At 39.4% G+C, this 23,955-nt stretch overlaps 1 protein-coding gene across 1 annotated transcript; it reads left to right on the top strand.

The window, feature by feature from the left end:
- The first annotated feature begins 2,785 nt into the window (after window positions 1–2,785).
- On the top strand, window positions 2,786–22,361 carry EIF2S2 (eukaryotic translation initiation factor 2, subunit 2 beta, 38kDa). The gene is made up of 9 exons (XM_006881456.1): window positions 2,786–2,935; window positions 7,644–7,821; window positions 9,514–9,617; window positions 14,684–14,819; window positions 15,519–15,619; window positions 16,562–16,710; window positions 18,771–18,827; window positions 21,229–21,314; window positions 21,889–22,361. The coding sequence occupies exons 1-9, from the start codon at window positions 2,921–2,923 to the stop codon at window positions 22,062–22,064; spliced, it is 1,002 nt and encodes a 333-aa protein (XP_006881518.1). The 5' UTR covers window positions 2,786–2,920; the 3' UTR covers window positions 22,065–22,361.
- The last annotated feature ends 1,594 nt before the right edge of the window (window positions 22,362–23,955 follow it).

Raw genomic sequence — 23,955 nt, 5'->3', positions numbered from 1 at the left:
GAGGATAGAAGGAGAATTGATGCCTTTGAGCTGTGGTGCTGGAGAAGAGTATTGAGAATACCATGGACTGCTAGGAAAACAAACAGATTTGTCCTGGAAAGGGTTAAACCGGGTGGCTCCTTGGAGGCAAGGATTCTGAGGCTCCATCTAACATACTCTGGACATGTTGTGAGGAGAGACCGGTTCTTGGAGAAGGACATCATGCTTGGGAGGGTGGAGGGACAGCGCAGGAGAGGAAGGCCCTCTATGAGGTGGATTGATTCAGTGACTGGGATAATTGGGATGGGAGTGTCAGAGACAGTGCGATTGGCACAGGACAGAGCGGAGTTTAGGGCTGTTGTACATAGGGTCGCTATGAGTCACAAGTGACTCGATGGCACAAAACAACAACAACATTATAAGAGTACAGAATTTATGTTAATTATGTAATAGAGTTCAGGTCTTTTTTGCAAAGCTTACTCTGAGTGGTATTCGACTCAACAACACTTAACCACTGCTAATTAAGACTAGTGCTGTTATATCCGGAGGAATATTCTTCCACTTTGCACATCACCCTATCAATGTGCTATATGAAGTGACCTGGGTTTGGTGTGATGCTGAATGTTGTGCCATGGGGATATCAAATGTCACAATGAGCTATGGAAAGGCATTAGATATTTTGTTCATAGAGTTGCTATGAGTCGACCTTGACTCATTTATGTGGATTATAATAAATTATGGATAACATTGCAAAGAATGGAAATTCCAGAACACTTCATTGTGCTCATACGAAACTTGGAGACCACAAAACAGAACAAGGGAATTCAACAGGATTTAAAATTGGGAAAGATGTACATCAGGGTTGTATACTTTCACCACATGTTTGAAAGGATACATCACGCTGGATCCTTTCAATATGTATGCTCAATAAATAATCTGAGAAACTGAACTATATGAAGAATGTGGCATTGAGAATGAAGGAAGATTCATTAATAATCTGTGATATGCAGGTGGCACAACTTTGCTCGCAGAAAAGGAAGACTTTAAGGACTTAGGTTATGAAACTTAAAGTATGGACAACACCTCTATAATATAAAGAAAACAAAAATCCCCACCACTGGGCCAATAAACAATACCATGATAAACAGGAAAGACTGAAGTTGTCATGGATTTTATTTTACTTGGAAGTAACAGCCAATAAATCAAATGGTTTATTGCACTGGGCAAACCTTCCACCAAAGACTTTAAAGAGCGCAAGAGCAAAAATGTCTCTTTGAAGATTAAGGTGTGCCTGATTTAAGCCATAAATATTTTCAATCCCCTCATACACCTGAGAAAGTTGTACAATAAATACAGAAGATGGAAGGAGAATTGATGCTTCTGAGTTGTGGTGTTGGTGAAGAATATTGAATGCACTGCCAAAAGAAAAAAAGCTGTCTCCCCACCCCCACCCCTTTGCTGTGTGCACCAAATCAGATTCCACTGGCACAGGAGGAGATTGTCCCTCCTTCTCCAGCGGAGCATCTGGTGGGTTCTTTGGGATTGCCGTGCAGCTTCTTTCCACTAGGCCACCAGAGCTCCCTTTGAGGTAAGCTAACAAACCTGTCTTGGAAAAGTATTTCTTAAAGCAAAGATGGTACATGTAAAACTTCACATACTTTGGACATACTATCAAAAGTCCCTGGAGAAAGACATCAATACTAGGTAGAGGGTCATTGGAAAAAAGAGGAAGATTCTCAACGAGATGGATTGGTAGAATGACTGTTAACAGTGGGGTTAAATAATGCAGAGAAGGTGAAGAAGGCACAGGATAGGGCAATGTTTCATTCCATTGCACATAGTGTGGCTGTGAGCTGGAATGTACTCGAAGGCAACAAGAGTGGCTGCGGCTTCTTTATAGCAACTTTAGCTTAGCTTGGTTCTTCTCCATGTTTATATACAGATGAAAAGATCCAATTATTACAGAATAGCTCCCACTTCTTAATAGCATTTCATCTAGTGGGAAGTCTTACATTCCCTCCCCCAAACTAAGACAAACTTAGAGCCCACATTTAGTAAATCCTTTCTATATACTCTTCCCACGATGCCCACTGCTCCCCGTGGTGGACATTCTCCCTCAGGGCCAGGAGGCCAGGCGTCTAACTTCGAACAGGTACGTGCCTAGTCTCTCGCAGGGGGCAGTGCCAACAGAGAGGTCTCCCTAAAGGGCAGCTACTATCATTATGCTTTCAGGAGAACTGCACGACGTACCCCAAAGTGTAGTAACAAATATTTTGCGGCTTCCCGACAAGCTATCTCTTACCGGACCATTTCTCCTCAGGAGACACCTTCTCTCACTCTACGCCTGTGACTACGGAGGAAGCCGCCTTTGGTTTCCGACCTCCAAGAGGAGATGCAGTTCGTTAAGGTTCTCATCAACTAGAAACACTGTTCTTCCCTAGAACACGGTACTACCACAGGTGGAGGTAGTAGCATAAAAGCTAAAGTCCCAAAGTGTTCATCTTATTATTGGATGTTTTACCCATTCCAATCTAAAAGGAATGGGTCTCGAAGGAATCACTAGTAACTGGAACTTGTCAGGACGCCATCCCCTCAGGCCGGCGCGCACTCTGACCTTCCAAGTGCAGTTTCTGAGGAAAGACGCGCATCTTGCAGGCGGACTGCAAGTCCCAGCATGCCTAGCGCGTCGGCGTCGCCTAGTAACTTGAGCATGCCGGAGCGCGCGCGGTTGGCTCTAGTCTGCGCCTGCGCCTGCGCCTTGGCGTCTCTGCGCATGCGCACTTCCGTCGCTGGAAGGAGGGGGTGGGGTGTCGTCCCTTTCGCTGATGCAAGAACCTAGTGCGGTTGTGAGAGCGATATCTGTAGGAACGGCGTTGCCGCCAAGGCCTGGGTCTGAACCATCTGACTTCCTGTCCGTGTCGAGCCCACTCGATCTGCAGCCATGTCGGGGGATGAGGTGAGGCTTGAACCTGGGGCTAAGGACTGAGGTGGGGAGCCGAACCCTCCTCAGTGTGGGAGACCGGGCCTGCGGCCTAGTAGCCGGCAGCCGCCATGTGGGGCATCCGGGCCTGTGTGGTCCGAAGCAGCGGAGCCGGTGAGGACTCTGGAGCCACCAGCTTGGCCGCACACCACACTCAGGGCGGCGGCGGCGGCGTTTAGACTGGCGTTTCCGGAGTGTGGAGCGACTCGCTCTGACGGGGCTTGATTGCTCACTTAGCGTGCGACTGGCGACCCCTGCCTTCCTTTAAACTCTAACCCGACTTGTTGGAGCCTGGGGGTCGGAGAGGAGTCCCTGTCGGCTCCGAGGACGGCTCCCTCGTTAAAAAAAAACTTTGTAGATTGTTTGTCCGGGCCTGTATCCTGCCGTAGTTCTTATCTCGAGTGTTAATTCTTAAGGAGTAGAGGGAGATAAGATGAGAGGGAAGAACTTTCAAGCCCTGAAACTTTTAGGGCGGAGAGTTCCTTGAGTTTCCTTATCTGAGAGCTCGCTCAACGTGAGCGGGAAGTCCAGGCTTCGAAACTGCCTGGATCTTTTCTTACAAGCGTGCTTGCACCGCAGCAAACTTCTGCAGAGCACTTTTTGCTTGCTTTTGACCCAGTGCTTGTAAAAATCAAACGACTTTAAAAGAAAATCAACTTCTTAAGTGATAAGTAGGTATTGAGAACCACTGCTTACACCCAAGCTTCCTCCCTCCACTCCTCCGCCTAAAATAGCTTTTATGATTCACTTCTATAAGCATTTGCGTTTAGCATGGAGGAAGAGGAGGGTTGGGTTTTGAGGTATGGTGTTAAAATTTACTAAGGCACCAGAAAGGCAGGCCATCAGATATTCCCTGTGATTTAGAACGGCCAGAAAGTGTGTTCACATGAAGTGGAATATACTCCAGTTTGGTTACTTAAGAGTGATGGCTCGAAAAGCAGGCAGTGGGGTAGTTTATGAAGGGGTTTGAGGATCAGGCTAAGGAATTTTAGAGAAACTGAGGCTGGCAGCGTTATGTCCATTATATAATGCCCAAGGTCCACTAGCATGTGAAATTCTAGATCAGTGAACTATTCATTTAGGTTAACTCTGGGAGATTGTCACTAGTTTTAAGAAAGAAACAGAAGGTGGGTCTCAGTTGGAGGGGGTGATAATCTTTGTTCTGGGCTGTTTAAAAGTTCTGAGAGTAACAAGTGTTTGGATTTGTCTGATTTGTTTCTCTCTATTACCTCTTTCAAGCTTTCTATACATTTAGCAAATTCAGTGCTTAATGGAGTGCAGGAATATCTTGGAATGTTACTTGAGTATGATCCCTATGATAAGGTGCTCACAGGACAGTAGGAAAAGTGAGGGATAAAGCTGCATTCCATAGCAGAAACGATTGTTTGCCACAAGGCTAGAAATAAGGCCATCAACATAGCTATTTGAGGCAGCTGGAGGGATGATTACTAATGTTGGGAGTCAGATGTTGAAGGAGTAGAATATAAGCATTATGGAAGGATGAACAGGATTTTTACAAGCATGGATGGCCTGCCAGTGAGGAGTGTGGCGCTAATAAAGTATTAGAGCAGCTTGACACTTCTCAGGTCTGCCAGTACAATTTTACACTTGGGAAGCTAGGATCCAGGGGAGTTAACTTGCCCAACATCGCATGGCAAGTTAATGGTAGGTTATGACATTGGGTTTTCACAGTGTAGGGTTATGGCTATAGTACAGGTACTTTGCAAATGAAGCCTCTAACTAAAAAAGGGATTATGTGCCATAAAAAGATTATTAAAAAGAATACACAGTGAAATAAATATGCCAGAATCTTACCATCCAGAAATGATAATAACACTGTTGTCTCAACATCTTAAGAATGTCTCAGTCTTTTTAAAAGGAACTTTAAAAATAAATGTTGGGCTTTTCTGAGTCTTTGTAATTCACACCCACTTTTTTACTGTGATATGGCCATAAAGTGGTTTCCTGGATAAAGCATGATAAGAAGTAGTCTTCCATATCCAACAAAAAAATTGAAGATGGAAACTTTGTGCATTTGAAGAAGTTTTATGAAAACATAAACTGACAACTGATGTTTTCTTCCCTTTATTTATAACAATGTTAGATGCAGTATTACCCATTAAAACTGTCACACTTGGTGGGGCAGTACCAAAGGGAGTCTGTAATTTTTCCAGAAGTGCACTGTCAACAACTGTTTACTTTGCAAATCCAGACGAATCTCATAAATGAGAACGTTGTAACTTAGACACATGATGATTTGGAGTCAGAAATTGAGGCTTAAAGCCTTTTTAGTTATGTGTGGCATGCCTTGTGGTGACTTTGGGCAAGTCTGCTTTGAGACCATAATTTTTTATTGGTTTCCTTAACCCTTAAACTCTGTAAAGCCAGTATGAGTAAAATAAAATGGTAAGTGTGTGTGTGAAGCATCCAGAACACGAGAGAAATGTTAATTATTTCAGTGTATGAGTCCTGCCTGTGTACTAGGTAACAAAGTGTTGCTCTGTAAACCTCAATCATGTTTACAAGGGATTAAGAGAGACAGTTATGAGAGTGTCCTCTTATGATTTCAGGATCCCTCCCATCTGTGGTTTGTCTTACTGAATAATAGTTAAAAGGTAATCAATATTCCAGGGAACTTGATGCCTGAAAAAATAAATTGCAAACCTTAACAGATGGCTGATTTGTAGCACTTGGATTGCTGTCTATCCTTCTGCCTAATCTTCCAACTTCAGGAATGAGGATGAATTGTAGCTGCCTCCCAGGAACAGTATTAGTACTATTATTTTTTTTTAATGTGTGTGTACCACCATCAAATCACATCTGACTGGTACTAAAGGAGATTGTCCCTCCAGCAGAGCGTCTAGTGGATTCGAACCGCGAGCCTCTGGGATTGCTGTGCAGCTTCTTGCTACTAGGCCAACCAGAGCTCCCCAGACTTTTCTTCTTGGCTCTTCTATCTTAGAAGAGATGACTCTCTAAGTTTACTGGATAATATTCAGACTGACTGCACTCAGAATTACTTGTTTATACTGGTGGATCATTGTTAAGGTAGGAAAGACTACAATTTTTCACAGATATTTCTGAATTGATGAGAACATTAACTACTCTACCTTTTTATAGACAGTAATTTGGTTTTGATATAACTCAGTTTCTTTAATGTACTTGGAACATAAATTTAAGTTAATTAGAATCCATTTTGTAAATTTTTTTTAGTTATGACAAGTTTTGGAATTGGATCATATGAGTTTATTAGCTTTCAATGGTAGGACTCATGGGGTCATACTTTATAAACTGAAGTATTATGGACATTATAATACTTGCTAACTTCCCCCCCCCAACACTGCGTATTTGTGTGTCAAGTACTCAGCCAAATATTTTCATTTTATTAACTCATTTAATCCTCCCAATAAACTTCTGTGGTCAGTTTGGTTTCTGCTATTCATCTCCATATCCACTTACCTGGAATAGTTAGGAGCCAGAATCAAGATTTTAATGCAGTCTGATGGGCTCTGGAACATTGCACTTTTGACTACACTGCAGTAGCCAATCTTTGGACAAAATGCCAAATTTAAGCATGATAGGATCTGAATGAAGATTGATTGCTAAGGGGTTCTAGGGGAAAAAAAACGAGTTTTTATCTAATTCTTTTTGACATTTTTCTAGACTTTGGCTTTAAGGTTATAACTTTAAAGATATAAATGAGTTTTTCACTTTTTCTATAGTTGTTATTGTGTACTGTGAAATTGAAACTAACCTCCAAGTTTTCAGAGGCAGTAAATCACATGGGAGGAGACTGCCCATCTTTCTCTCGTGGAGCAGCTGGTGGATTTGAATTGCATACTTTTGGGTTGCCAGTGTAACTCCTTACAGCTAAGCCACCAGAGCTCCCTTTTTATAGTAGATATGTGAAATAGAGCTTTTTGCAGATCATCCTTGTGCGGGGGCCATATTGATTTTCTCTGTATGGTTCCAATTTTAGTATATATGCTGTCAAAGCGAACACTAAATAGGAGAACTTTGAAAAGGCTATCTTAGAGATTCCTGTATGAAAGGCTACTGATAGATTTCCTTGTCTGGATTTTGGGATTTAACAACAAAAAATTTCTTTAAGAAATACTTTAAAAATTAAAAGGCATATATATGCTTTTCAGCCACATAAACCCAAATTTTTCTTGTTATTATGTGTGCTATTGAGTCAAAGCCAATTCCTAACTGACCTTCCAGCAGGTTTTCAGCAGCAGTGTATCACACTAAAGGAGATTGCCCTCCTTTTCTCGTGGAACAGTTGGTGGGTCCGCACTGCATACCTTTGAGGTTACAGTGCCCTGCTTAATACTAGGTCACCAGAGCTCTTGAAATGTTTAATATACAATGTGAGTAAAGTTAGATGGGCATTTGGGGGGGGGTAAAAATATCTTTTTTGATATTTAATGCATCAAATGTTCTTTTTTTTTTTATTGTATTATTTTTATGTGTACCGTCAAATCAGATCTGACTGGTACAGGAGGAGATTGCCCCCTCCTTCTCCAGCAGAGCATCTGGTGGATTTGAACCGCATACCTCTGGGATTGTAGTGCAGCGTCTTGCCACTAGGCTACCAGAACTCCCTTCAAATGTTCTTACTTTTGAGAGTATGTATTTTGAGGATATTTGTGATGTGACCATGTTTTTGTCTTTCAAACAGATGATCTTTGATCCTACTATGAGCAAGAAGAAAAAGAAGAAGAAGAAGCCTTTTATGTTAGATGAAGAAGGAGATGCCCAGACAGAAGAAACTCAGCCCTCAGAAACAAAAGAAGTGGAGCCGGAGCCTACTGAAGACAAAGATGTGGAAGCTGATGAAGAGGACAGTAGGAAAAAAGGTAAGGTGGTCGCTGTTGTTACTGAAACCTGAATTTCTCTTTCATTAATGTTGAATTATATGCTTGCAGTAACTTGTCAGCATGATAGAACTGCTCTGCTAAATCAAGACCATCTGTGATTACTGGACCTTGCTATACTTCTGATAAGCTTGTTCCTGGTAAAATCCCACTGAATTTACCAGTTGCAGAGATGATGAAATGTTAATCATTCCATGGCTGATTTTTCAGTCTAACCTGTCAGGTCACTTCTGCTTGGATGGTAGTTGCATTTGAATGTAGACAGGAGAAACTGACCCAAGACAGGCAGTTTTGTGTCTTGGCAGGTCTGAAAAATGTATGTTGTTGTTGTTGTGTACCATCAAGTTATAACTGATCCATCGCTGGTCCTCCAGTAGTATTTTAGAAGCAAGAAATGCATGAGATGAGATAGCTCCTGTGGAGCACCTGGTAGATTCAAACCATGGGCCTTGGGGTTGACACCTCTTTACCATTAAGCCACCAGAACTCCCTAAAAAACGTATAGATGAGCTTATAATGATAGCTTAAAATGTTTAAGGTTGGAGATCAGTTTTGTTACTCACATTTGTGCTTTAGCATGGGGAAAGATAATATTTTGTAAATATCTGTGCTAGGAATGGAGAGAACATTTATTGAGTATACCGTGTGCTAAAGGTGCTCTAGTGAGGTACAGGGTAATGTGTTGGACTGATAATTAAAAGGCCACATGGTTTGACTCCACATTCTGTGAGAGAAAGGTGAGCAGTTTCCTAATATAAAGATTTACAACCCTTGGAAACCTGTTGCAGAGTTGCTCTGAGACTTAACTATTGTTAGTGGGTCTAGTATCATGTGCTAAGTCTCTTGTATATGTTCAAAATAAACTTGGCAGGGAAATTATTTTTCTTATATGAAACAAAATTGAAATAGCTCTTTTAAAAATTTTGGACCTAAGAAACCCTAAATATTATTAGGGTACAATAAGATGGAACAGAAACTTACAGAGCAGAATCTACTGGTAGTTTACAGTATTATTTATTGTGTAGCTTTATTTATAAGAACTTTTTTTGATCAGTTGGTTAGTTCAGTAATATATTTAGTTACTATAAAGAATTATGTGAACAAGACTTAACCCTTAGTTTCTAATAAGGTGTTAGACAAGTAAACTAATACGCTCCTAGGTCAGGTGAGTATAAGGTATCTTGAAAAAACATCTAATTAGCTGGTGAGAAGGAAGGGTCCTGTAAGATGAGGGTAACTACAGCATTGTGGAAAGGTCCTATGTGAACACCAACAGGTAAAAGATCACACTGCATTGAGAATTGGAAGTAGTTCAGGGACTGACCTAGGAGTAAATTGAATGAGGGAGCAGGGAGAAGTGGAAAGAAAAAGTTGAAAGTGTTTTAGAAACTGTGTTAGAGCCTTGACTTTGGCTTGAGGGCAGTAAGGAGCTATTGAAGACTTTTTAAGCAATGAAATGACCTGTGCTGGTTTTCTAATTTTCCCACTGTAGTAGTCCCATGATGGATTTTTTCCTGCTTACAGAGCTTTCGGCTCATCTGCCACTGATTTCCAGAACCATAACTTTTGTAGATGTGGCAGATACACTGTTTGAACTTAGTAGCTGATAATGTGTTGGCTTGATACTTTATTTCTGCTAGATGTTAACTGATACCCCTTACCTGCCTCTTCTAGATACTTCTGATGATCTAGATGACTTGAACTTTTTTAATCAAAAGAAAAAGAAGAAAAAAACAAAAAAGATATTTGATATTGATGAAGCTGAAGAAGGCATAAAGGTAGTATTGAATATTGGCTTTCATGTTGGAAGTAAAATATATCCTCTTGAGAGGTTTCTGATGGCTGATGTTTCTTCAATGTCTTTTGTCTCTTAACTACCTTTACTTTTTGATGTTAAGCACTTAATCAATGTTATGGTAATTTTCTTTGGAGCATATCCAAATGAGAATTATACATAGATGATGGTTCAAGGAATGTAAACTTGTGTTCATTATAATGTGTGCCTTCAAGATAATTATAAAATACCTGTGTACTTAACTATACTGGGTGTTTGGGTGGTGGAGAGTTCTTTGAGTGAGAAATGCCATGTTGTTGTTGTTGTTGTTGTTGTTAATGTCGCCTGTGACCCATAGCACCCCTGTGTACAGCAGCTCTGAACCCTGCCCTGTCCTGAGCCAGTCTCACTAATTCCGACACACCAACCTCCATTGTCCCAGTTATTTTATTGGTCCATCTTGTCTGGGGTCTTCCTTTCCTGTGCTGTCCCTCCACCCTTCCAAGCTTAAAGTCCTCCAAGCACCAATCTCTCCTTACCACGTGCCCAAAGTATGTGAGACGGAGTTTCAAAATCCTAGCTTCCAAGGAGAAACGTGGTTTCACCCTCTCTAAGACATACCTATTTGCTTTCTTGGCAGTCCATGGTATATTCAAGACTCTTCTCCATCACCACAATTTGAAGGCATCGATTCTTCTTCTGTCATCCTTAGTCATTGTCCAACTCTCTGAAGCATAACAATAATTGCAAAGACCATGACCTGTATTAGGCACATGTTAGTTTCTACACTGACATTGTTTTCAGTACTTTGGAGAGGTCCTTGACAGAAGATTTTCCTAGTGCAATCTGTCTTTTGTTTAATGTCCTGACTACTGGTGTTAAGAGTGTCGATTGTGGAGCCAAGCAAGGAGCTGGAGTCAGGAGTCAGAAAATTAAAAAGGGCCAAACTTGCTCAGCATTTCTTAAGCTGAAGGAACTGAAGAACAAGATTCAAGCCATGAGTTGTAATGCTTAAGGATGCTGTGGGCCCAATAATGATTCAGGAAGCATTAAAAAAAAGATGGAAGGAGTATACAGAGTCATTGTACCAAAAAGAATTGGCTGACACTGAAGAATTTAAAAAAACTACATATGATCAAGAGGCAGTGGTGATGAAGGAGGAAGTTCAGGCTGCTCTGAAGGACTTGGGGGAAAATTAAAGCCCCATTAATTGATGGACTACCAGTTGATGTATTTCAACAAACAGATGCTGCCCTGGATGTTCTCACCAAGTTGTACCAGAAAATCTGGAGGATAGTTGCTTGGCCAAGTGACCGGAAGAGAGCTGTATTTATTCCCATTCCATAAAAAAAGGTGATGTGGCAGAGTGGAAATTATAGAACAGTATCACTAATATCACACACTAGCAAAATCCTGCTTAAGATTATCCAGAAATGACTGTAAAAGTACATCGACAGAGAACTACCAGAAATACAAGCTGGTTTAGAAGAGGACACGGCACTAGAGACAGTAGACAGTATTGCCAGTGTCAGATGGATCTTGGCAGAAAGCCAAGAGTACTAGAGGACTGTGGATATTTGACTGCAAAAGCATTTGTGTGGATCACAACAAATAGTGGCTAACCTTGAGGAAAACAGGAATCATAGAACATTTGATTGTGCTTATGTGAAACCTATACTTGGACTAGGAAGCAGTCCTCAGTACAGAGCAGGGAAATACTGTATGGTTCAAAATTGGGAAAAGAGCTCATCAGGGATGCATCCTGTCTCCATACCTTTTCAATCTATATGCAGAACAGATTATTCGAGAAGCAGGGCTTTATGAGGAGGAACGTGGCATCAGAATTGGGAGATAGACTCATCAACAAACCTACATTATGCAGATGATACAACCTTTCTTGTTGAAACTGAAGACCTGAAGCGCTTGTTGCACAAGGTCCAGTATTGTAGTCTTCAGTTTGGATTGCAGCTTAACATCAAGACGACAGATTTTCACCACTGGGCCAATTTGCAGCACCATGATAGATGGAGAAGAGAAATTTCATGGAGTAAATAAATACTCCTGGCGGTTTCTTCTGTTCGCTTGTTGACTAAACAAACTTCAGTGTGTGACTCTGAGTATTAAAGAATAAATCCTAGCCTGTAGTGGCTGATGAAAGAATGACTTAGGCAAACTAGAGCAATCAGGATAGTTTCACAGTCTGATTTTATAGGGAGTTATCCTGTTCTTGTTTTCACTTACTGGTTTAGTTCCTGGTATTAATAGCACATTTTTTTGTGGGTAGGTAGGTGAATAGGAGGGTGGGTTTAAGGAGGAAGAAGATGGAAAGAGCAAGGAGTGGAAAGTCTGTTTTTCTCTATACATAGGTACCAGTTTATACAATCTGCTTAGAAGTAACTTTAGCAGAGCCCAGGATAATAAGATCATAGCAATCATATCCATATATTATGATTATGTATACATACATACGTCCATGTGTATTTTATGTGTCCATACATATAGAGAGAGCACACCTGACTGTCCCATTTTGTGTCTTCTCCCTAAGTTGGTGTGGTGGTGGTTTTTAAAAAGAGGGGTTTCAGGGAGCTCTGGTGGCCTAGTGGCAAGAAGCTGCACTGCAATCCCAGAGGTACACGATTCAAATCCACCAGATGCTCTGCTGGAGAAGGAGGGGCAATTTCCTTCTGTACCAGTCAGATCCGATTTGACGGCACACACACAAAATAATAAAAGGAAAAGTTGGTTTAAAAAAAATAAAAAGAGGCGTTGTTGTTCTTTTAGCCAAGTTTTTATTTGCTGATTTCTTTGATTTTAAATACCCTTCAGTAGTATCCTTGGCTGTGAGATTCTTAGCTCTAATCCTCAATAACCAAATAACTGGGACTATCACTTTACTGGGCTATTTTTCTGTTTTACAGAGGCCTGCCCACTCCCTTAATTTCTTGTTGTCATCAGCCCTAATCAGATTGATTGATCTTAAGCACAAAAAGCCGCAACCAGCTTGGCTTATACAGGTTCACCACAGTTGGATGTAAACACATAATGATGGACCTGGCACTTGTCTAAGACTTGAGAAGCTTCACCAAATCCACATGCTAGGTCATTGTAGATGAGGGAGGTCTTCAGCACCTCATATAAAGCAGCATTAATATCCATTATCCTTCTACCAGCAATGCATTCTTCAGCCATGCAATGAGTAATGGATAAACTGAATCTTGATAGCACTCCACCTTTGTACAGTTTGCCAGGAAAAAGAGCCCAAAAATTTTCTTTGTAAATAGCTTATTTGTTGAACTCCAAGTAGATAATAGTGCACTCCATGTATGTTGTTGATTGCTATTGAATCGAGCACAACTCATAGCGATTCTGTGAATAAGACCTGAAGCTTTCTTATTGTTTCTCAAAGTTCATAGTTTCCAGAGGCATGTTGTTTAGGAAGAGGATGCCACTCCTGCTTCCAAATACAGCAGAAAATAAAGAATATCTTTGGGTTTTAGAAACAGTGTTAATACTGGTAACTGGATTAATGCCACAAATATTTGTTAGTGACTAAAGGGAACTCTGGTAGCTTAGTATAAAGGAGTTGTGCTGCTGACCCAAAAGCACTGGTTTATTTCACCAGCTGCTCTGCAGGAGAGAGAAGGATGGTCTTCTCCTATGACATTTATTGCCTTTGAAAACCTGCTGGAGGACCAGCTATGAATCAGTTTAGACTCAACAGTACATAACAACACAGGGAAACCAGTATGGCATATATTAATTACTGAACTCAAACTCAACCACTGTCTGTTCTGACTCATAGCAACCCTCCATTGGGTTTCTGAAGCTGTGAGTTGCAATAGGAGAGGACTGCCCATCTTTATCTCAGGGAGGCTTGGAGTTCCCAGTGTAACTTGTTGCTAACTTCACCATCAGAGCTTCCTGCTAAGTGTTAAAAGATGCTGAAATTAATATTTTCAGAGATACTTTGTTTCAGATAATTTTTAAGAGTCCTTTAAAACACAATTTTATATGGATTCATTTTTTGTTGTCTGCCTAGGACTCTCTTCCTGCTACTATTGGGAAATTGAGAGAGAAAAATGCTCAAATTGTACTGAACAAATAGGAATTAAATTACTGGTAACAAAATGATGTGTCAGCTGTGTGTCACAAAGTCTGATTAACAAAACATTGTTAGTAATTATTTTCAATTCCTCTAGTAGCTTTTGTTCTAAAGAGTCCAATGTTAATAAATTCTGTGCTTGTGGTATTTTTTGTGGTGGTGTTTTTTTTTTAATTGCACTTGAAGTCATAAAGGGGTAAGACAACCAGAATTCAAAAACCACTTTTGTGATTCTGTGCTTTTGATTGTATTGGCCTTGGTTGAGAATAGGGCTCTGAGCTGGTTTGGTCATGACCCAATGGTAAATTGTGTAAAATGTGGGTCTACTGGAATGATAACTCAAATAGGGAGAAATGGGTTTGAAGCCCTTGAATGGGAGACTCAGAAGAGAGAGACTTTGTCTTCTTTTAGAGTATTATTCTTTCTGTTGTGGCCCAGAGGGCAACTAGTCTTGAAGCCAAGCTTTACCTTATCCACATCAGTTTGTCTGGTATATATTTGTCCTAGGTTATATTTCCTTTAAACGTTGCCACATATTGAAGTGATTCCCAGAGATTTCCAGCAGTCAGTGCCAGGCTGATTGCATCAGAATTACTTAGAAACATCTTTAAAATATTCCAGAAATAATAATTTAGAATCATCTTTTAAAATCATTTAGGATTGTCACTCAGAAGATTTGAGTATTTCAAAATTTTACCAATTCTGAGGGTAGCCTAATTTGGACACATAAAATGCTCATGAGATCAGGGATGGTCCAAAAGTGGAAAAAGTTGAAAAATGTTTTGAGGAATTTGTTTGTTAAATAGCTGTGTCTCTCTGAGCCATTTTGGTCCACCAGTGAGGCATTTCTTATTTGTAACTTGAATTTGAATGGCTGAATTTTGTTTCCTTTCAAATGATGGTGGCTCTTGTAAATTTCTTTAAAACCAGTTCCAGTATCAAATGGTAATTATTGCCTTATTTCTTAGGATCTTAAGATTGAAAGTGATGTTCAAGAGTCAGCTGAACCAGAAGATGACCTTGACATTATGCTTGGCAATAAAAAGAAGAAAAGGAAGAATGTCAAGTTCCCAGATGAGGATGAAATACTAGAGAAAGATGAGGGTAATAGAAGAAGTTCAGTAATTCATTTCTAGCTTACTTGGGCTTTTGGCCTCTTCTTTTTGAAGTGAGATAAGTTTTTTATTCTTTCTTGACCTTTATCCCTATGACTTGATAATGGAAAAGGGAAGGAAAATCATGTCTAACTTGATAATGACAGTGTAAAATTTCATGGGGGGAAAGAGTGTTGCAGTTATGGTTATATTAAAGCTTAGTATAAATTTAGCTTACTAGGAGAATTACTGTAACTGAATTTTAAATAATGTTTTAAAAACTTTTAAAATGTTTTGTTAAAAATAAGGTTTTACTACTTTGTAGGTGCTGAAGTTTCTTTAGAGAACTATAGTGTAGCTGGCAGATGGTTTTTATGGGTGTGGATGTCTCTTAAGTGCTTCAGAACCATTTGAATTTTCCTCTAATCATCCTAATGTAGTATTTTGTGTTTGTTAAATCAAGAAACATTTCACTTTGTCTGTGTTGTCATCACAAAATCCTAATATGAAATGTCATACATAACACCCCACCTTTTAAGAGGGGAAAGGGGCTCAGCTTGATATCTATTCTTGTGGCTGTCAATTGTGCATGAGTTTATAGGAGAGAAGGTAAATGTCTTGGAAACTTTTAGTATCTCTAGATTTGCCACCATTATTTGGTACTGTAGGAGGGCCCACCTCTTGTTCTTATCATCTTCATTATTTGCAGCTTTAGAAGATGAAGACAGCAAAAAAGATGATGGTATCTCATTCAGTAATCAGTCAGGACCTGCTTGGGCAGGCTCAGAAAGAGACTACACATATGAGGAGGTAAGACAATTCTATTTGGAAGGGAGCTAATCTATTCACTAGAGCTCAGGACAATGAGATAAATGTGTTCCCCTCTCTCTGAAAATAACTGAATTAGAAGGATCACTGAAGTAATAATAGTGAACAGACCCAGAGTGGTATGTATGGTCTGCAGCCAGTGAGCATTTCCTGATGTCCACTGTGAGCAGAATTGTGGTGGTAACTGTATTTTACCCACTGTCTCCATCTGAGGGAGCTCTGGTGGCCTAGTAAATAAAGAGTTGCATTATCTACCTAAAGGCAGGTGATTTGAATCCTCCTGCTGCTCCACAGGAGAAAGACAAGTCAGTTTTCTCCTGTTTGATTTATAGGTTCTGAAAACGTGTTGGGGGAATCAACATGAGTTGATTCTGACTCGAAGGCAGTGCACTATGAGCAAGTCCCCATTTGAGTCAACTTCTGAGGGCAGGGAGCTCTCTGGAAGTCATGGGGGCAGTCATGACAGAAAAGGGCTAATTTGGGGCCAGAGTATCATAGAGCTTGCTTATTTGCATTTTCCTGAGTTTTTCTTTTCCACATGATACGCACTTGACCACAGAAGCATTTGTTCTTTTAAGTTTGAACAAGGAACAAAAGAGCATCCATAGTGTACCAGATCCTGGTTGAGATGGGGATTGTAGGATGGGGATTGGTTCCCTGCCCTTAGGAGTTCCTCACAAATATTGTGATGTACATATTTATTTAATATAAAGTAAAATTTGTGTTGACAGATAGATGTTGTTAGGTGCCATCAAGTCGTTTGCGACTCATAGCGACCCTATATGTCAGCCCTAAACCCTGCTCTATCCTGTGTCAATCGCATTGCCTCTGACACACCCATCCCAATAGGATAAATAGACTCATGAAAACTATATTGTTCCTGTTAACTTAAAAATATGAACAATTACCACTTTATCTCTATAGCTACTGAATCGAGTGTTTAACATCATGCGGGAAAAGAACCCAGATATGGTTGCTGGAGAGAAAAGGAAATTTGTCATGAAACCTCCACAAGTTGTCCGAGTAGGAACCAAGAAAACATCTTTTGTCAATTTTACAGATATCTGTAAACTGTAAGTTGGTTAATGAAAAAGGCTCCTTGCCAGCTGCTGAGTTGTTGACTGAGTTTTAAGCATCCTTTATTGTGAACTTTATTATAGGTAGAAAGAAAATGCATAGGTACAGGGATTGGGTTATAAGAGGTCACAGTTCAAGTCTTGTCAGCTTTTTTGAGTTAGAAGTCCCTGGGCTCTGTGAAGGTATTAAGAGGGGGCAAAATCTAACATATGCTGACCCAGGATAGTGGATCCTAATCAAGTGGCTTGAGGAGTGAAATGCTGGAGAGCTTAGAGAGGTGAGAAAGCTCATCAGGCGGGATGGGCCTGGTCATTACGCAGTGACCTCTGCAAAAATAGATGAATTTGGTGTGCCTCTTTTTGCTGGCCATTTCCAGAACAAGAGTTCTATTTCCAGTGTCTTAGTCACCATCATAGTGTATGTGTGCATTTCCCCTGGATGGACCTGGTTTTTCTTAAAACACCTGCTGGCAGGTTAGTTAGAGCATCTCACCTTATCTATTAATCTTCTGTTTCATAAGTGATTGATGCTTGTTGCAGAAAAGGGGGGAATCAAATGGTGAACAAGTGATAATTAACCTAAATCCCACCATCCAGAGATAATTTTTTCTCATTACTTTATAGACATTAACTATATATAAACTATATAGACTTTTCCCCTGATTATCAATGATATACATATGCTCATTTTTTAAAAAAAATTAAGAGAAATGATGGTGCATTCACAATGGAATACTACCCAGCACACAGAAACAATGATTTTGTAAATTATTACCTAAATTGAGAGAGCATTTTGCTGAGTGTATAACTCAGTCCCTCAAGGACAAGTATTGTATAAAAGCATTATTGTAGGATCCAAAGGGGGGGAGGGTGGAAGCAGAGGGATGAGGATCTGCCGGGGTTGGGGGGGGAGGATTAATCATGGAACTGTATCATTTGATGGGGGTGAGGGAAATTGGAAGAATCTCTTCTGGAAAACTATTTTAATTTTGTAAATAGACTAGTATAAAAAAATTATAAAAGATAAAGCAATGAAAAGGAAAAATCTTCTATAATCTCCCCAGTGACATAAATATAGTTTAATACTTTGTGCACATATTTAATTAAGTAGGTATTATTTTTATCCTTTTAAATTATTAAACTTGTACTTATCCCATTAACTATTTTTCATAAATGCTGTTAATGACTACACATGGATTCTGACAGATCCTTAAAAGTTGGATGTGGTTGTCCCAAGTTTTCTTTCATTAAGAGACAAAATGTCACAGAACATCCTTAATGTATGTCTTTGCTGAGTCTTTGGGAGATATTTGCAAGCTGCTTTTCAGAAATGTCAGCGCTTAACATTTTTTCCAACCCTTACCCATTGCATTTGAGCAAAAAATAACTGTCTTTCAAATTGTAATAGTATTTATTTGTTAGAACAAGTTCAAATAGTGCTAGAGCATACGGAATTTTAAAAAATAAAATACTGATTGGCATTGCTCTGTATTTGCTTCTTTATAGAGAGAAAGATCCACCTTGTTCTCAAAAGCAGGATTATAGGCCATTGTATAGATACAACAAATTCATTTCACCAACTTGGTGAACATTTATATAGTTTCTAGTTTTTATATGCTGTGTTTCCATGAAATATATAGAACATATTTAGGAATTAGTGTACCCTATCAACATGTATATTGACATTTGACCCATTTGTTTCAGATCTTTGTATTCTTTAAAAAAGGAAAGTGGTTACAGTTAAAATTAGTCATGTTTTACCACTTTCTGGTCCCTTCTTTTCTAGAGAAATAACATTATCTCCTACACTTATTGTTTACCTTTCCTGCACATGTTCCTAGTTACTCATGTATATGTGTGTATATTATTAAATAATGTATTATTTTAATAGCTTTAGAGTGCAAATAAATGGCATAGTTTATATCTACCCCAAAGTCTGCATTGTACTGAGATTCACCCAATAGCTGAGTAATCAGATTAAAACCATGTACAGGATGGATTTTTAGAACCATGGTTGTATTTCTAAGAAAGATAACCTTTTGGTATTTTCTTTTCAGATTGCATCGTCAACCCAAACATCTCCTTGCATTTTTATTGGCAGAACTGGGTACAAGGTAAGAAACTATATTCACATTTTTACCTATTAATAGGCATTTCATAAGAAAGGATATGTACTGTGCATAGAAAACACCTAATTATAAAAAAGGGGGCTTGTGAGAGGCAGTGAAGGTGTGAAATCATTTCTCTGAGAGAACTTGGCTGATTAGGAATAGGTACAGAGTTGAAACTTCTGAATAGGTCCACCAGTCTACGAACGTGAGCGCCATGTCACTGTCATATTTAAAGCTTGAGTCCGTTTTAGAATTTCTTTTTATTGTGATTTGAGTGAAAGCTTACAAAGCAGGTTTTCTTAAAAAAAAAAAAAAAAAAAGGCGGGTTTTCCAATTATTCATATACATTTTTTCATAGAATTAATTACAGTACCCACCAAATTCCTTCCTCCTCGTAATTCTTATTTCTTCCTGACATCAGGGCTTTATATTGGGCAAATACTGCTCTTGACTTTATGTAGCTGGTTATTGTAAGGAGTGAGTACTTCTTTGGTGGTATTGGTTATCTTAAGGGGGTCAGAAGTTAAGACCTTCATTGAGATGGACTGATGTGGTGTACAACAATGACCTTGAGCAGGACTGAGTGTGATGATGGCACAGGTTGGGGCAGGGTTTTGTTCATAGGGTTACTGTGAGTCATAGTTGACTCAGTGGCACCTAAAACAATAATAATAGACTTGTCTGTTTGACTGCAGTTACAGGGATACATCTTGTTCTATGCTTAATGGATGGCAGGAATGGGGGGTAGTTTCAGCCAACTCTTGGGTCTCTTAATTGAACAAATGGTAGAAGTTTTCCAGTTTTAGAGGATGTCAGAAATTTTCTTAATTTAAAACGGCTATTAAAACCGGCTTGTAAGTTGATGAGTGATGTGGGAGAAACCATTGATTAAATCACTACTTTCCTTGTCTTTGTGGACTTACTCCACATATTCATGAAGGCTAGAATCTTGTGGAGCCTGTCATTATGAATTTGATCACAGGAGCTAAGAAGTCCCTATAAAAATAATTAAGGTACTTAATGCTTAATAAAGAAGGAGCTTAGTGGTAAAGAAGTTGTGCTGCCAGCCTAAGTTGCTTCATGGGATAAAGATGGGCACTCTCCTCCATTGTGAATTATTGCCTCTGAAAACCCACTGGAGGGTCAGCTATGACATTTTACAACAGTATGCTTAATAAGATAATAAAGACTAGCACCAGTAGTGTATGAGGCTGTGTGTTTTGGTACCATCTTAATCTTTATACTCTTCCTGTGAAGTAAAAACTATTACTCCTCTCTTTCTTGAAGATTTGCAGCAGTCTTAAGTTCCTTGGAAACTGGGGTGATTCTACTTTGTCCCATAAGATTGCTTTGAGTAGGAAAGTTGGAAATAATTCTGGTTAGTAACTTTGGTTGTGGTGTATAAATAAATTCTTCTCTGGAATTTTAAATGTAATTTAAAAAAAAACAACAACAAACCAACTTGTAGGAACTAATTAAAGAGCAGAAGTTAGCAGTGATTTTCTACTATTCAGAATACTTTTTTAAATTTTATTATTATTAATTTCAATGAACATCTACAGAGATTTTGAAATTCCATTCATTCATTGTTGCCCTTTTCTCCCCACCCACCCCACCCCCATATTCAGAATAATTTTTATAGGGATAGATTTTAAGATGTAACCAAAATACTTATGGTCAGTGGGTTAAATATTACAGGAATCCAATATTAGAACCATCATAACCTGTAGATGCGTTAAAAGGGGATAATGCTGTTAAACCACATTGAAGAGGCTTCTAAATATTAAACTAGCAGAGTGAATTTTGTTTTCACTTGCTGATATGCAGTTTTTAATAAGTGATAATGTCTTGCCTACAGCTTTGCTTTCTCAAAAGTACTTGTCAGTAACATCTTTTATAAAGTTTCTCATTACGTACTACTGACAGTTTGTGGCCTATAATTTTGGAGATTTTACGTTAACAGCTTAATTGAGGTAATACATTTAAATGTATTATTCTGTAGTTTTTAATATATTTTATGTTATTTCATCACTACAATCAAACTTAGAATGTTTTAATCAACAGTTCTTACCCATAGTACAGAGAGTAAAAGTTTCTTTTCCTTTCTTCAGTCAGTGATCTGATACCATTAAAGAGTCACTTTGTTTTGTACTTGAAAAGCCTATAAATCTGGCTGTGGTCACTGAATAGATTGGAATTGGATTAAATATTGGGACATTATATTCACAGGCCACCAAGTACCAACTACGATTACTCTTGAAAAACAAGCCACATAGAAGCATCCTTGTAGAACTTTTCCTACAACTTTGAAAATCTTTTAAATTCCCTGTATTTAAAAGTCTTAGAATTTGGTTCCTTACAGAAAATAGAATTTTAATGGAGAAATTTTAATTTTCTTTCACAGTGGTTCTATAGATGGTAACAACCAACTTGTAATCAAAGGAAGATTTCAACAGAAACAGATAGAAAATGTCTTGAGAAGATATATCAGTGAGTATAAATGTTGTCAGAGTGCAGTCTGTGGGGAAAGCCATTTGTTATTTCATAAGGTGCCTGGAAATGTTAGCTTTGAAAAGATAGGTTAAGTGACAGTAAAAAGTGAAGTGACCCTCTCCCACTGGTTACATGTCAGTGGATTGATTCATATTGCTAAACCTGCCCAACAGACAGCCTGCTGGTTGGTTCCAGGGTCGAATGCCAGGTCAGAGAAATGTGTCTGGTTTAGGCATGGATTGATTCCTTTTGTTCTTTTCCTAATCACTTAAAATGGGCATGTTTGCTTCCATCTGGGAGGGTTAATGAGTTCCATCTCTCTCCTCCTGTAATGACAGAACCAGGAGTAAATAGCTAGCAAGCTTTACTTCCTCATCATTCAGTTGGAATAATTTTTAACCAATTTTTTTTTTTATATATCTGAAGTTCTCTTTCCCTGGTCTGGGTATTCACATAATCTTTTTCCCCCTTTGCATTAGTTGGTAGTACTCAGAGGAGGAAACCTTTGCAGAAAATAGAAACCTCTGGCTTCATGGCCACCAGATAATGCTGTTTGTTGCTTTTCCTGCAGAGGAATATGTCACCTGTCATACGTGCCGATCGCCGGACACAATTCTGCAGAAGGACACCCGACTTTATTTCTTACAGTGCGAAACTTGTCACTCTCGATGCTCTGTTGCCAGCATCAAAACCGGCTTCCAGGCTGTCACGGGCAAGCGAGCACAGCTCCGTGCCAAAGCTAACTAATTTGCTAATCACCACTGATTTTCAAAGTGTGTTGTGGAGATTTGGCTGGACAGGTTTACCACCAGAGTGGATATACCATTGTATTAAAAGCAAGATAGAAAAGCTGCCAGATTCTTTGGCATGTGGTTGGTTGGCCTGTGAAATCCTTGCAAGATGCCGATGCTCAAGCTGTTGACATACTCATTGCCTACTTTAACAACTGTCAGAGAAACGTGATGGGGTAAGGAGGTGCTTTTTTAAAACCGTTCATAGACTTCTGTAAAATGCAAGATAAATTAAAAGTTATTATAACAGTGATTCTTTCAATTTGGTTTGTCCTTTAGTTTTCTTTATATATAAAACTTGTGCTTGGTGAATTCAGCAAAAATAAGTTTGTGCCTGGGCTCTGAAGAGTCTATCCTTGTCCTGAGAAACTGGACACTGGCAGGCACTTCAGCTGGGCAGCCATTTTCCTTCTCAGTTTCTCTTGAGACACAAAAGTAGACACTTGTTTCACATAACGTGAGCTGAGCATAAGAACCAGGACGATGATGCGTTCTCAACGTCCAGGTAAATGAGTATATAGATTTGAATTTTTTAAATTTTTTTTTTTTCATTATGTGAGGCTTATTGCTACTACCTCACTGTCCAGTTCTCCAGCTTTTACCACATGAGGGAATACAAGGTGCTAGGTACCCATACCCTCACCCTTAGGATTTTTTTTCCCTTATTGGCTACTGAGTCTTACAAACATAACCTCTTGAGTGTGTCTAGTATCTGGCACACTTCAAACAAAATATCTGCTTGGGCATCCCTGTTGATGTTGATGAGATATGCAGTCCAGGGGACTCTCCTGAGAAGAGTCCAAATGGCGATAGGCTCCTTCTTCCCTATTTTCAGTCCTAGGTTTGGAAACGGCCCACCACAAATGCTTTTCTATGTTCTATATTAAAGTAGCTTTTGAATGTGACCATGAGAAACCAAGAGATTGCTATCTGTGCGGTGCCTCCAGTTCTGCTGAGGATTTGGCCAAAGGGGGTATTTATCCCTTGGCGCACAGGGCACAAGATCTTCTGTGTCTATGCTGTGGTCTGCCTTGCACGCAATTCCTGAGGATAAGGGCATACATGCTATTCTCACTTTCTTATTGCTGGACTGTTATTCCTAAGCAGCCCAGGAGCAGTCATGTCTGCCTTGAATGTCTTGACTGTGGTGTTTTTAATCACTGTGACCCTTAATTTTAAAGTACACGCCAGTGCTGTAAGCACCCTGGCCATGAAGCAGTGGAGGAAGCATTCCTTCAGCCCAGTAAGTGCTCCTGAGGGGTCAAACTGGCTGAGCTGCCACCTTTGCCGCAATGAGCCTGACTCATGTAAGATCCCTTTCTCCTTTTTTTTTTTTTGTATCTATGTCCACACAATTCCCAGTTTTACTGGTAAATCTTTTTGTTGTTCTCAATTCAATTGAAAACTATCTGACAGCACTGCTGAGTGAAGTCCAGATTTCTGAAGGCATTTTTGAGTTTGGAGAATGAGCTGTAACAAATGTTGGCTGTTACTGCGTGAATAAAGCAAGGATCAGTGCCTCCTGTGTAATTAGTACTCTGTTTTGTATGTGTGTGTGTTTTCTTTCTTAGTGCGACCCGCTTTAGGGAAGGAAGACATGGGACATATTTGTGAACACGTAATTTTCTTCATTCTTAAAACTTCTCAGTATTGTCAGTGGAGATTCAATAATGAGCACTGATGGCATACTCAATAGTGTGTTAATGCTTTTAATCAAATATGTTTAAATCCACCAGTGGTTCATCAGGTAAATGGACAGTCTCCTCCTCCCACAAAAGTATATAACCTCAGTTTTAAATAGTTGCTATGGATCGGCATTGACGCAATGGCAGTGAATTTTATACAGA

The sequence above is a fragment of the Elephantulus edwardii genome, unplaced genomic scaffold, assembly GCF_000299155.1.
Source record: "Elephantulus edwardii isolate Elephantulus edwardi_28Jun2011 unplaced genomic scaffold, EleEdw1.0 scaffold00015, whole genome shotgun sequence".
In the NCBI taxonomy this organism is placed as follows: domain Eukaryota; kingdom Metazoa; phylum Chordata; class Mammalia; order Macroscelidea; family Macroscelididae; genus Elephantulus; species Elephantulus edwardii.
The sequence above is the reverse complement of the archived record's forward strand: the minus strand, read 5'-3'. Positions and strand labels throughout refer to the sequence as shown.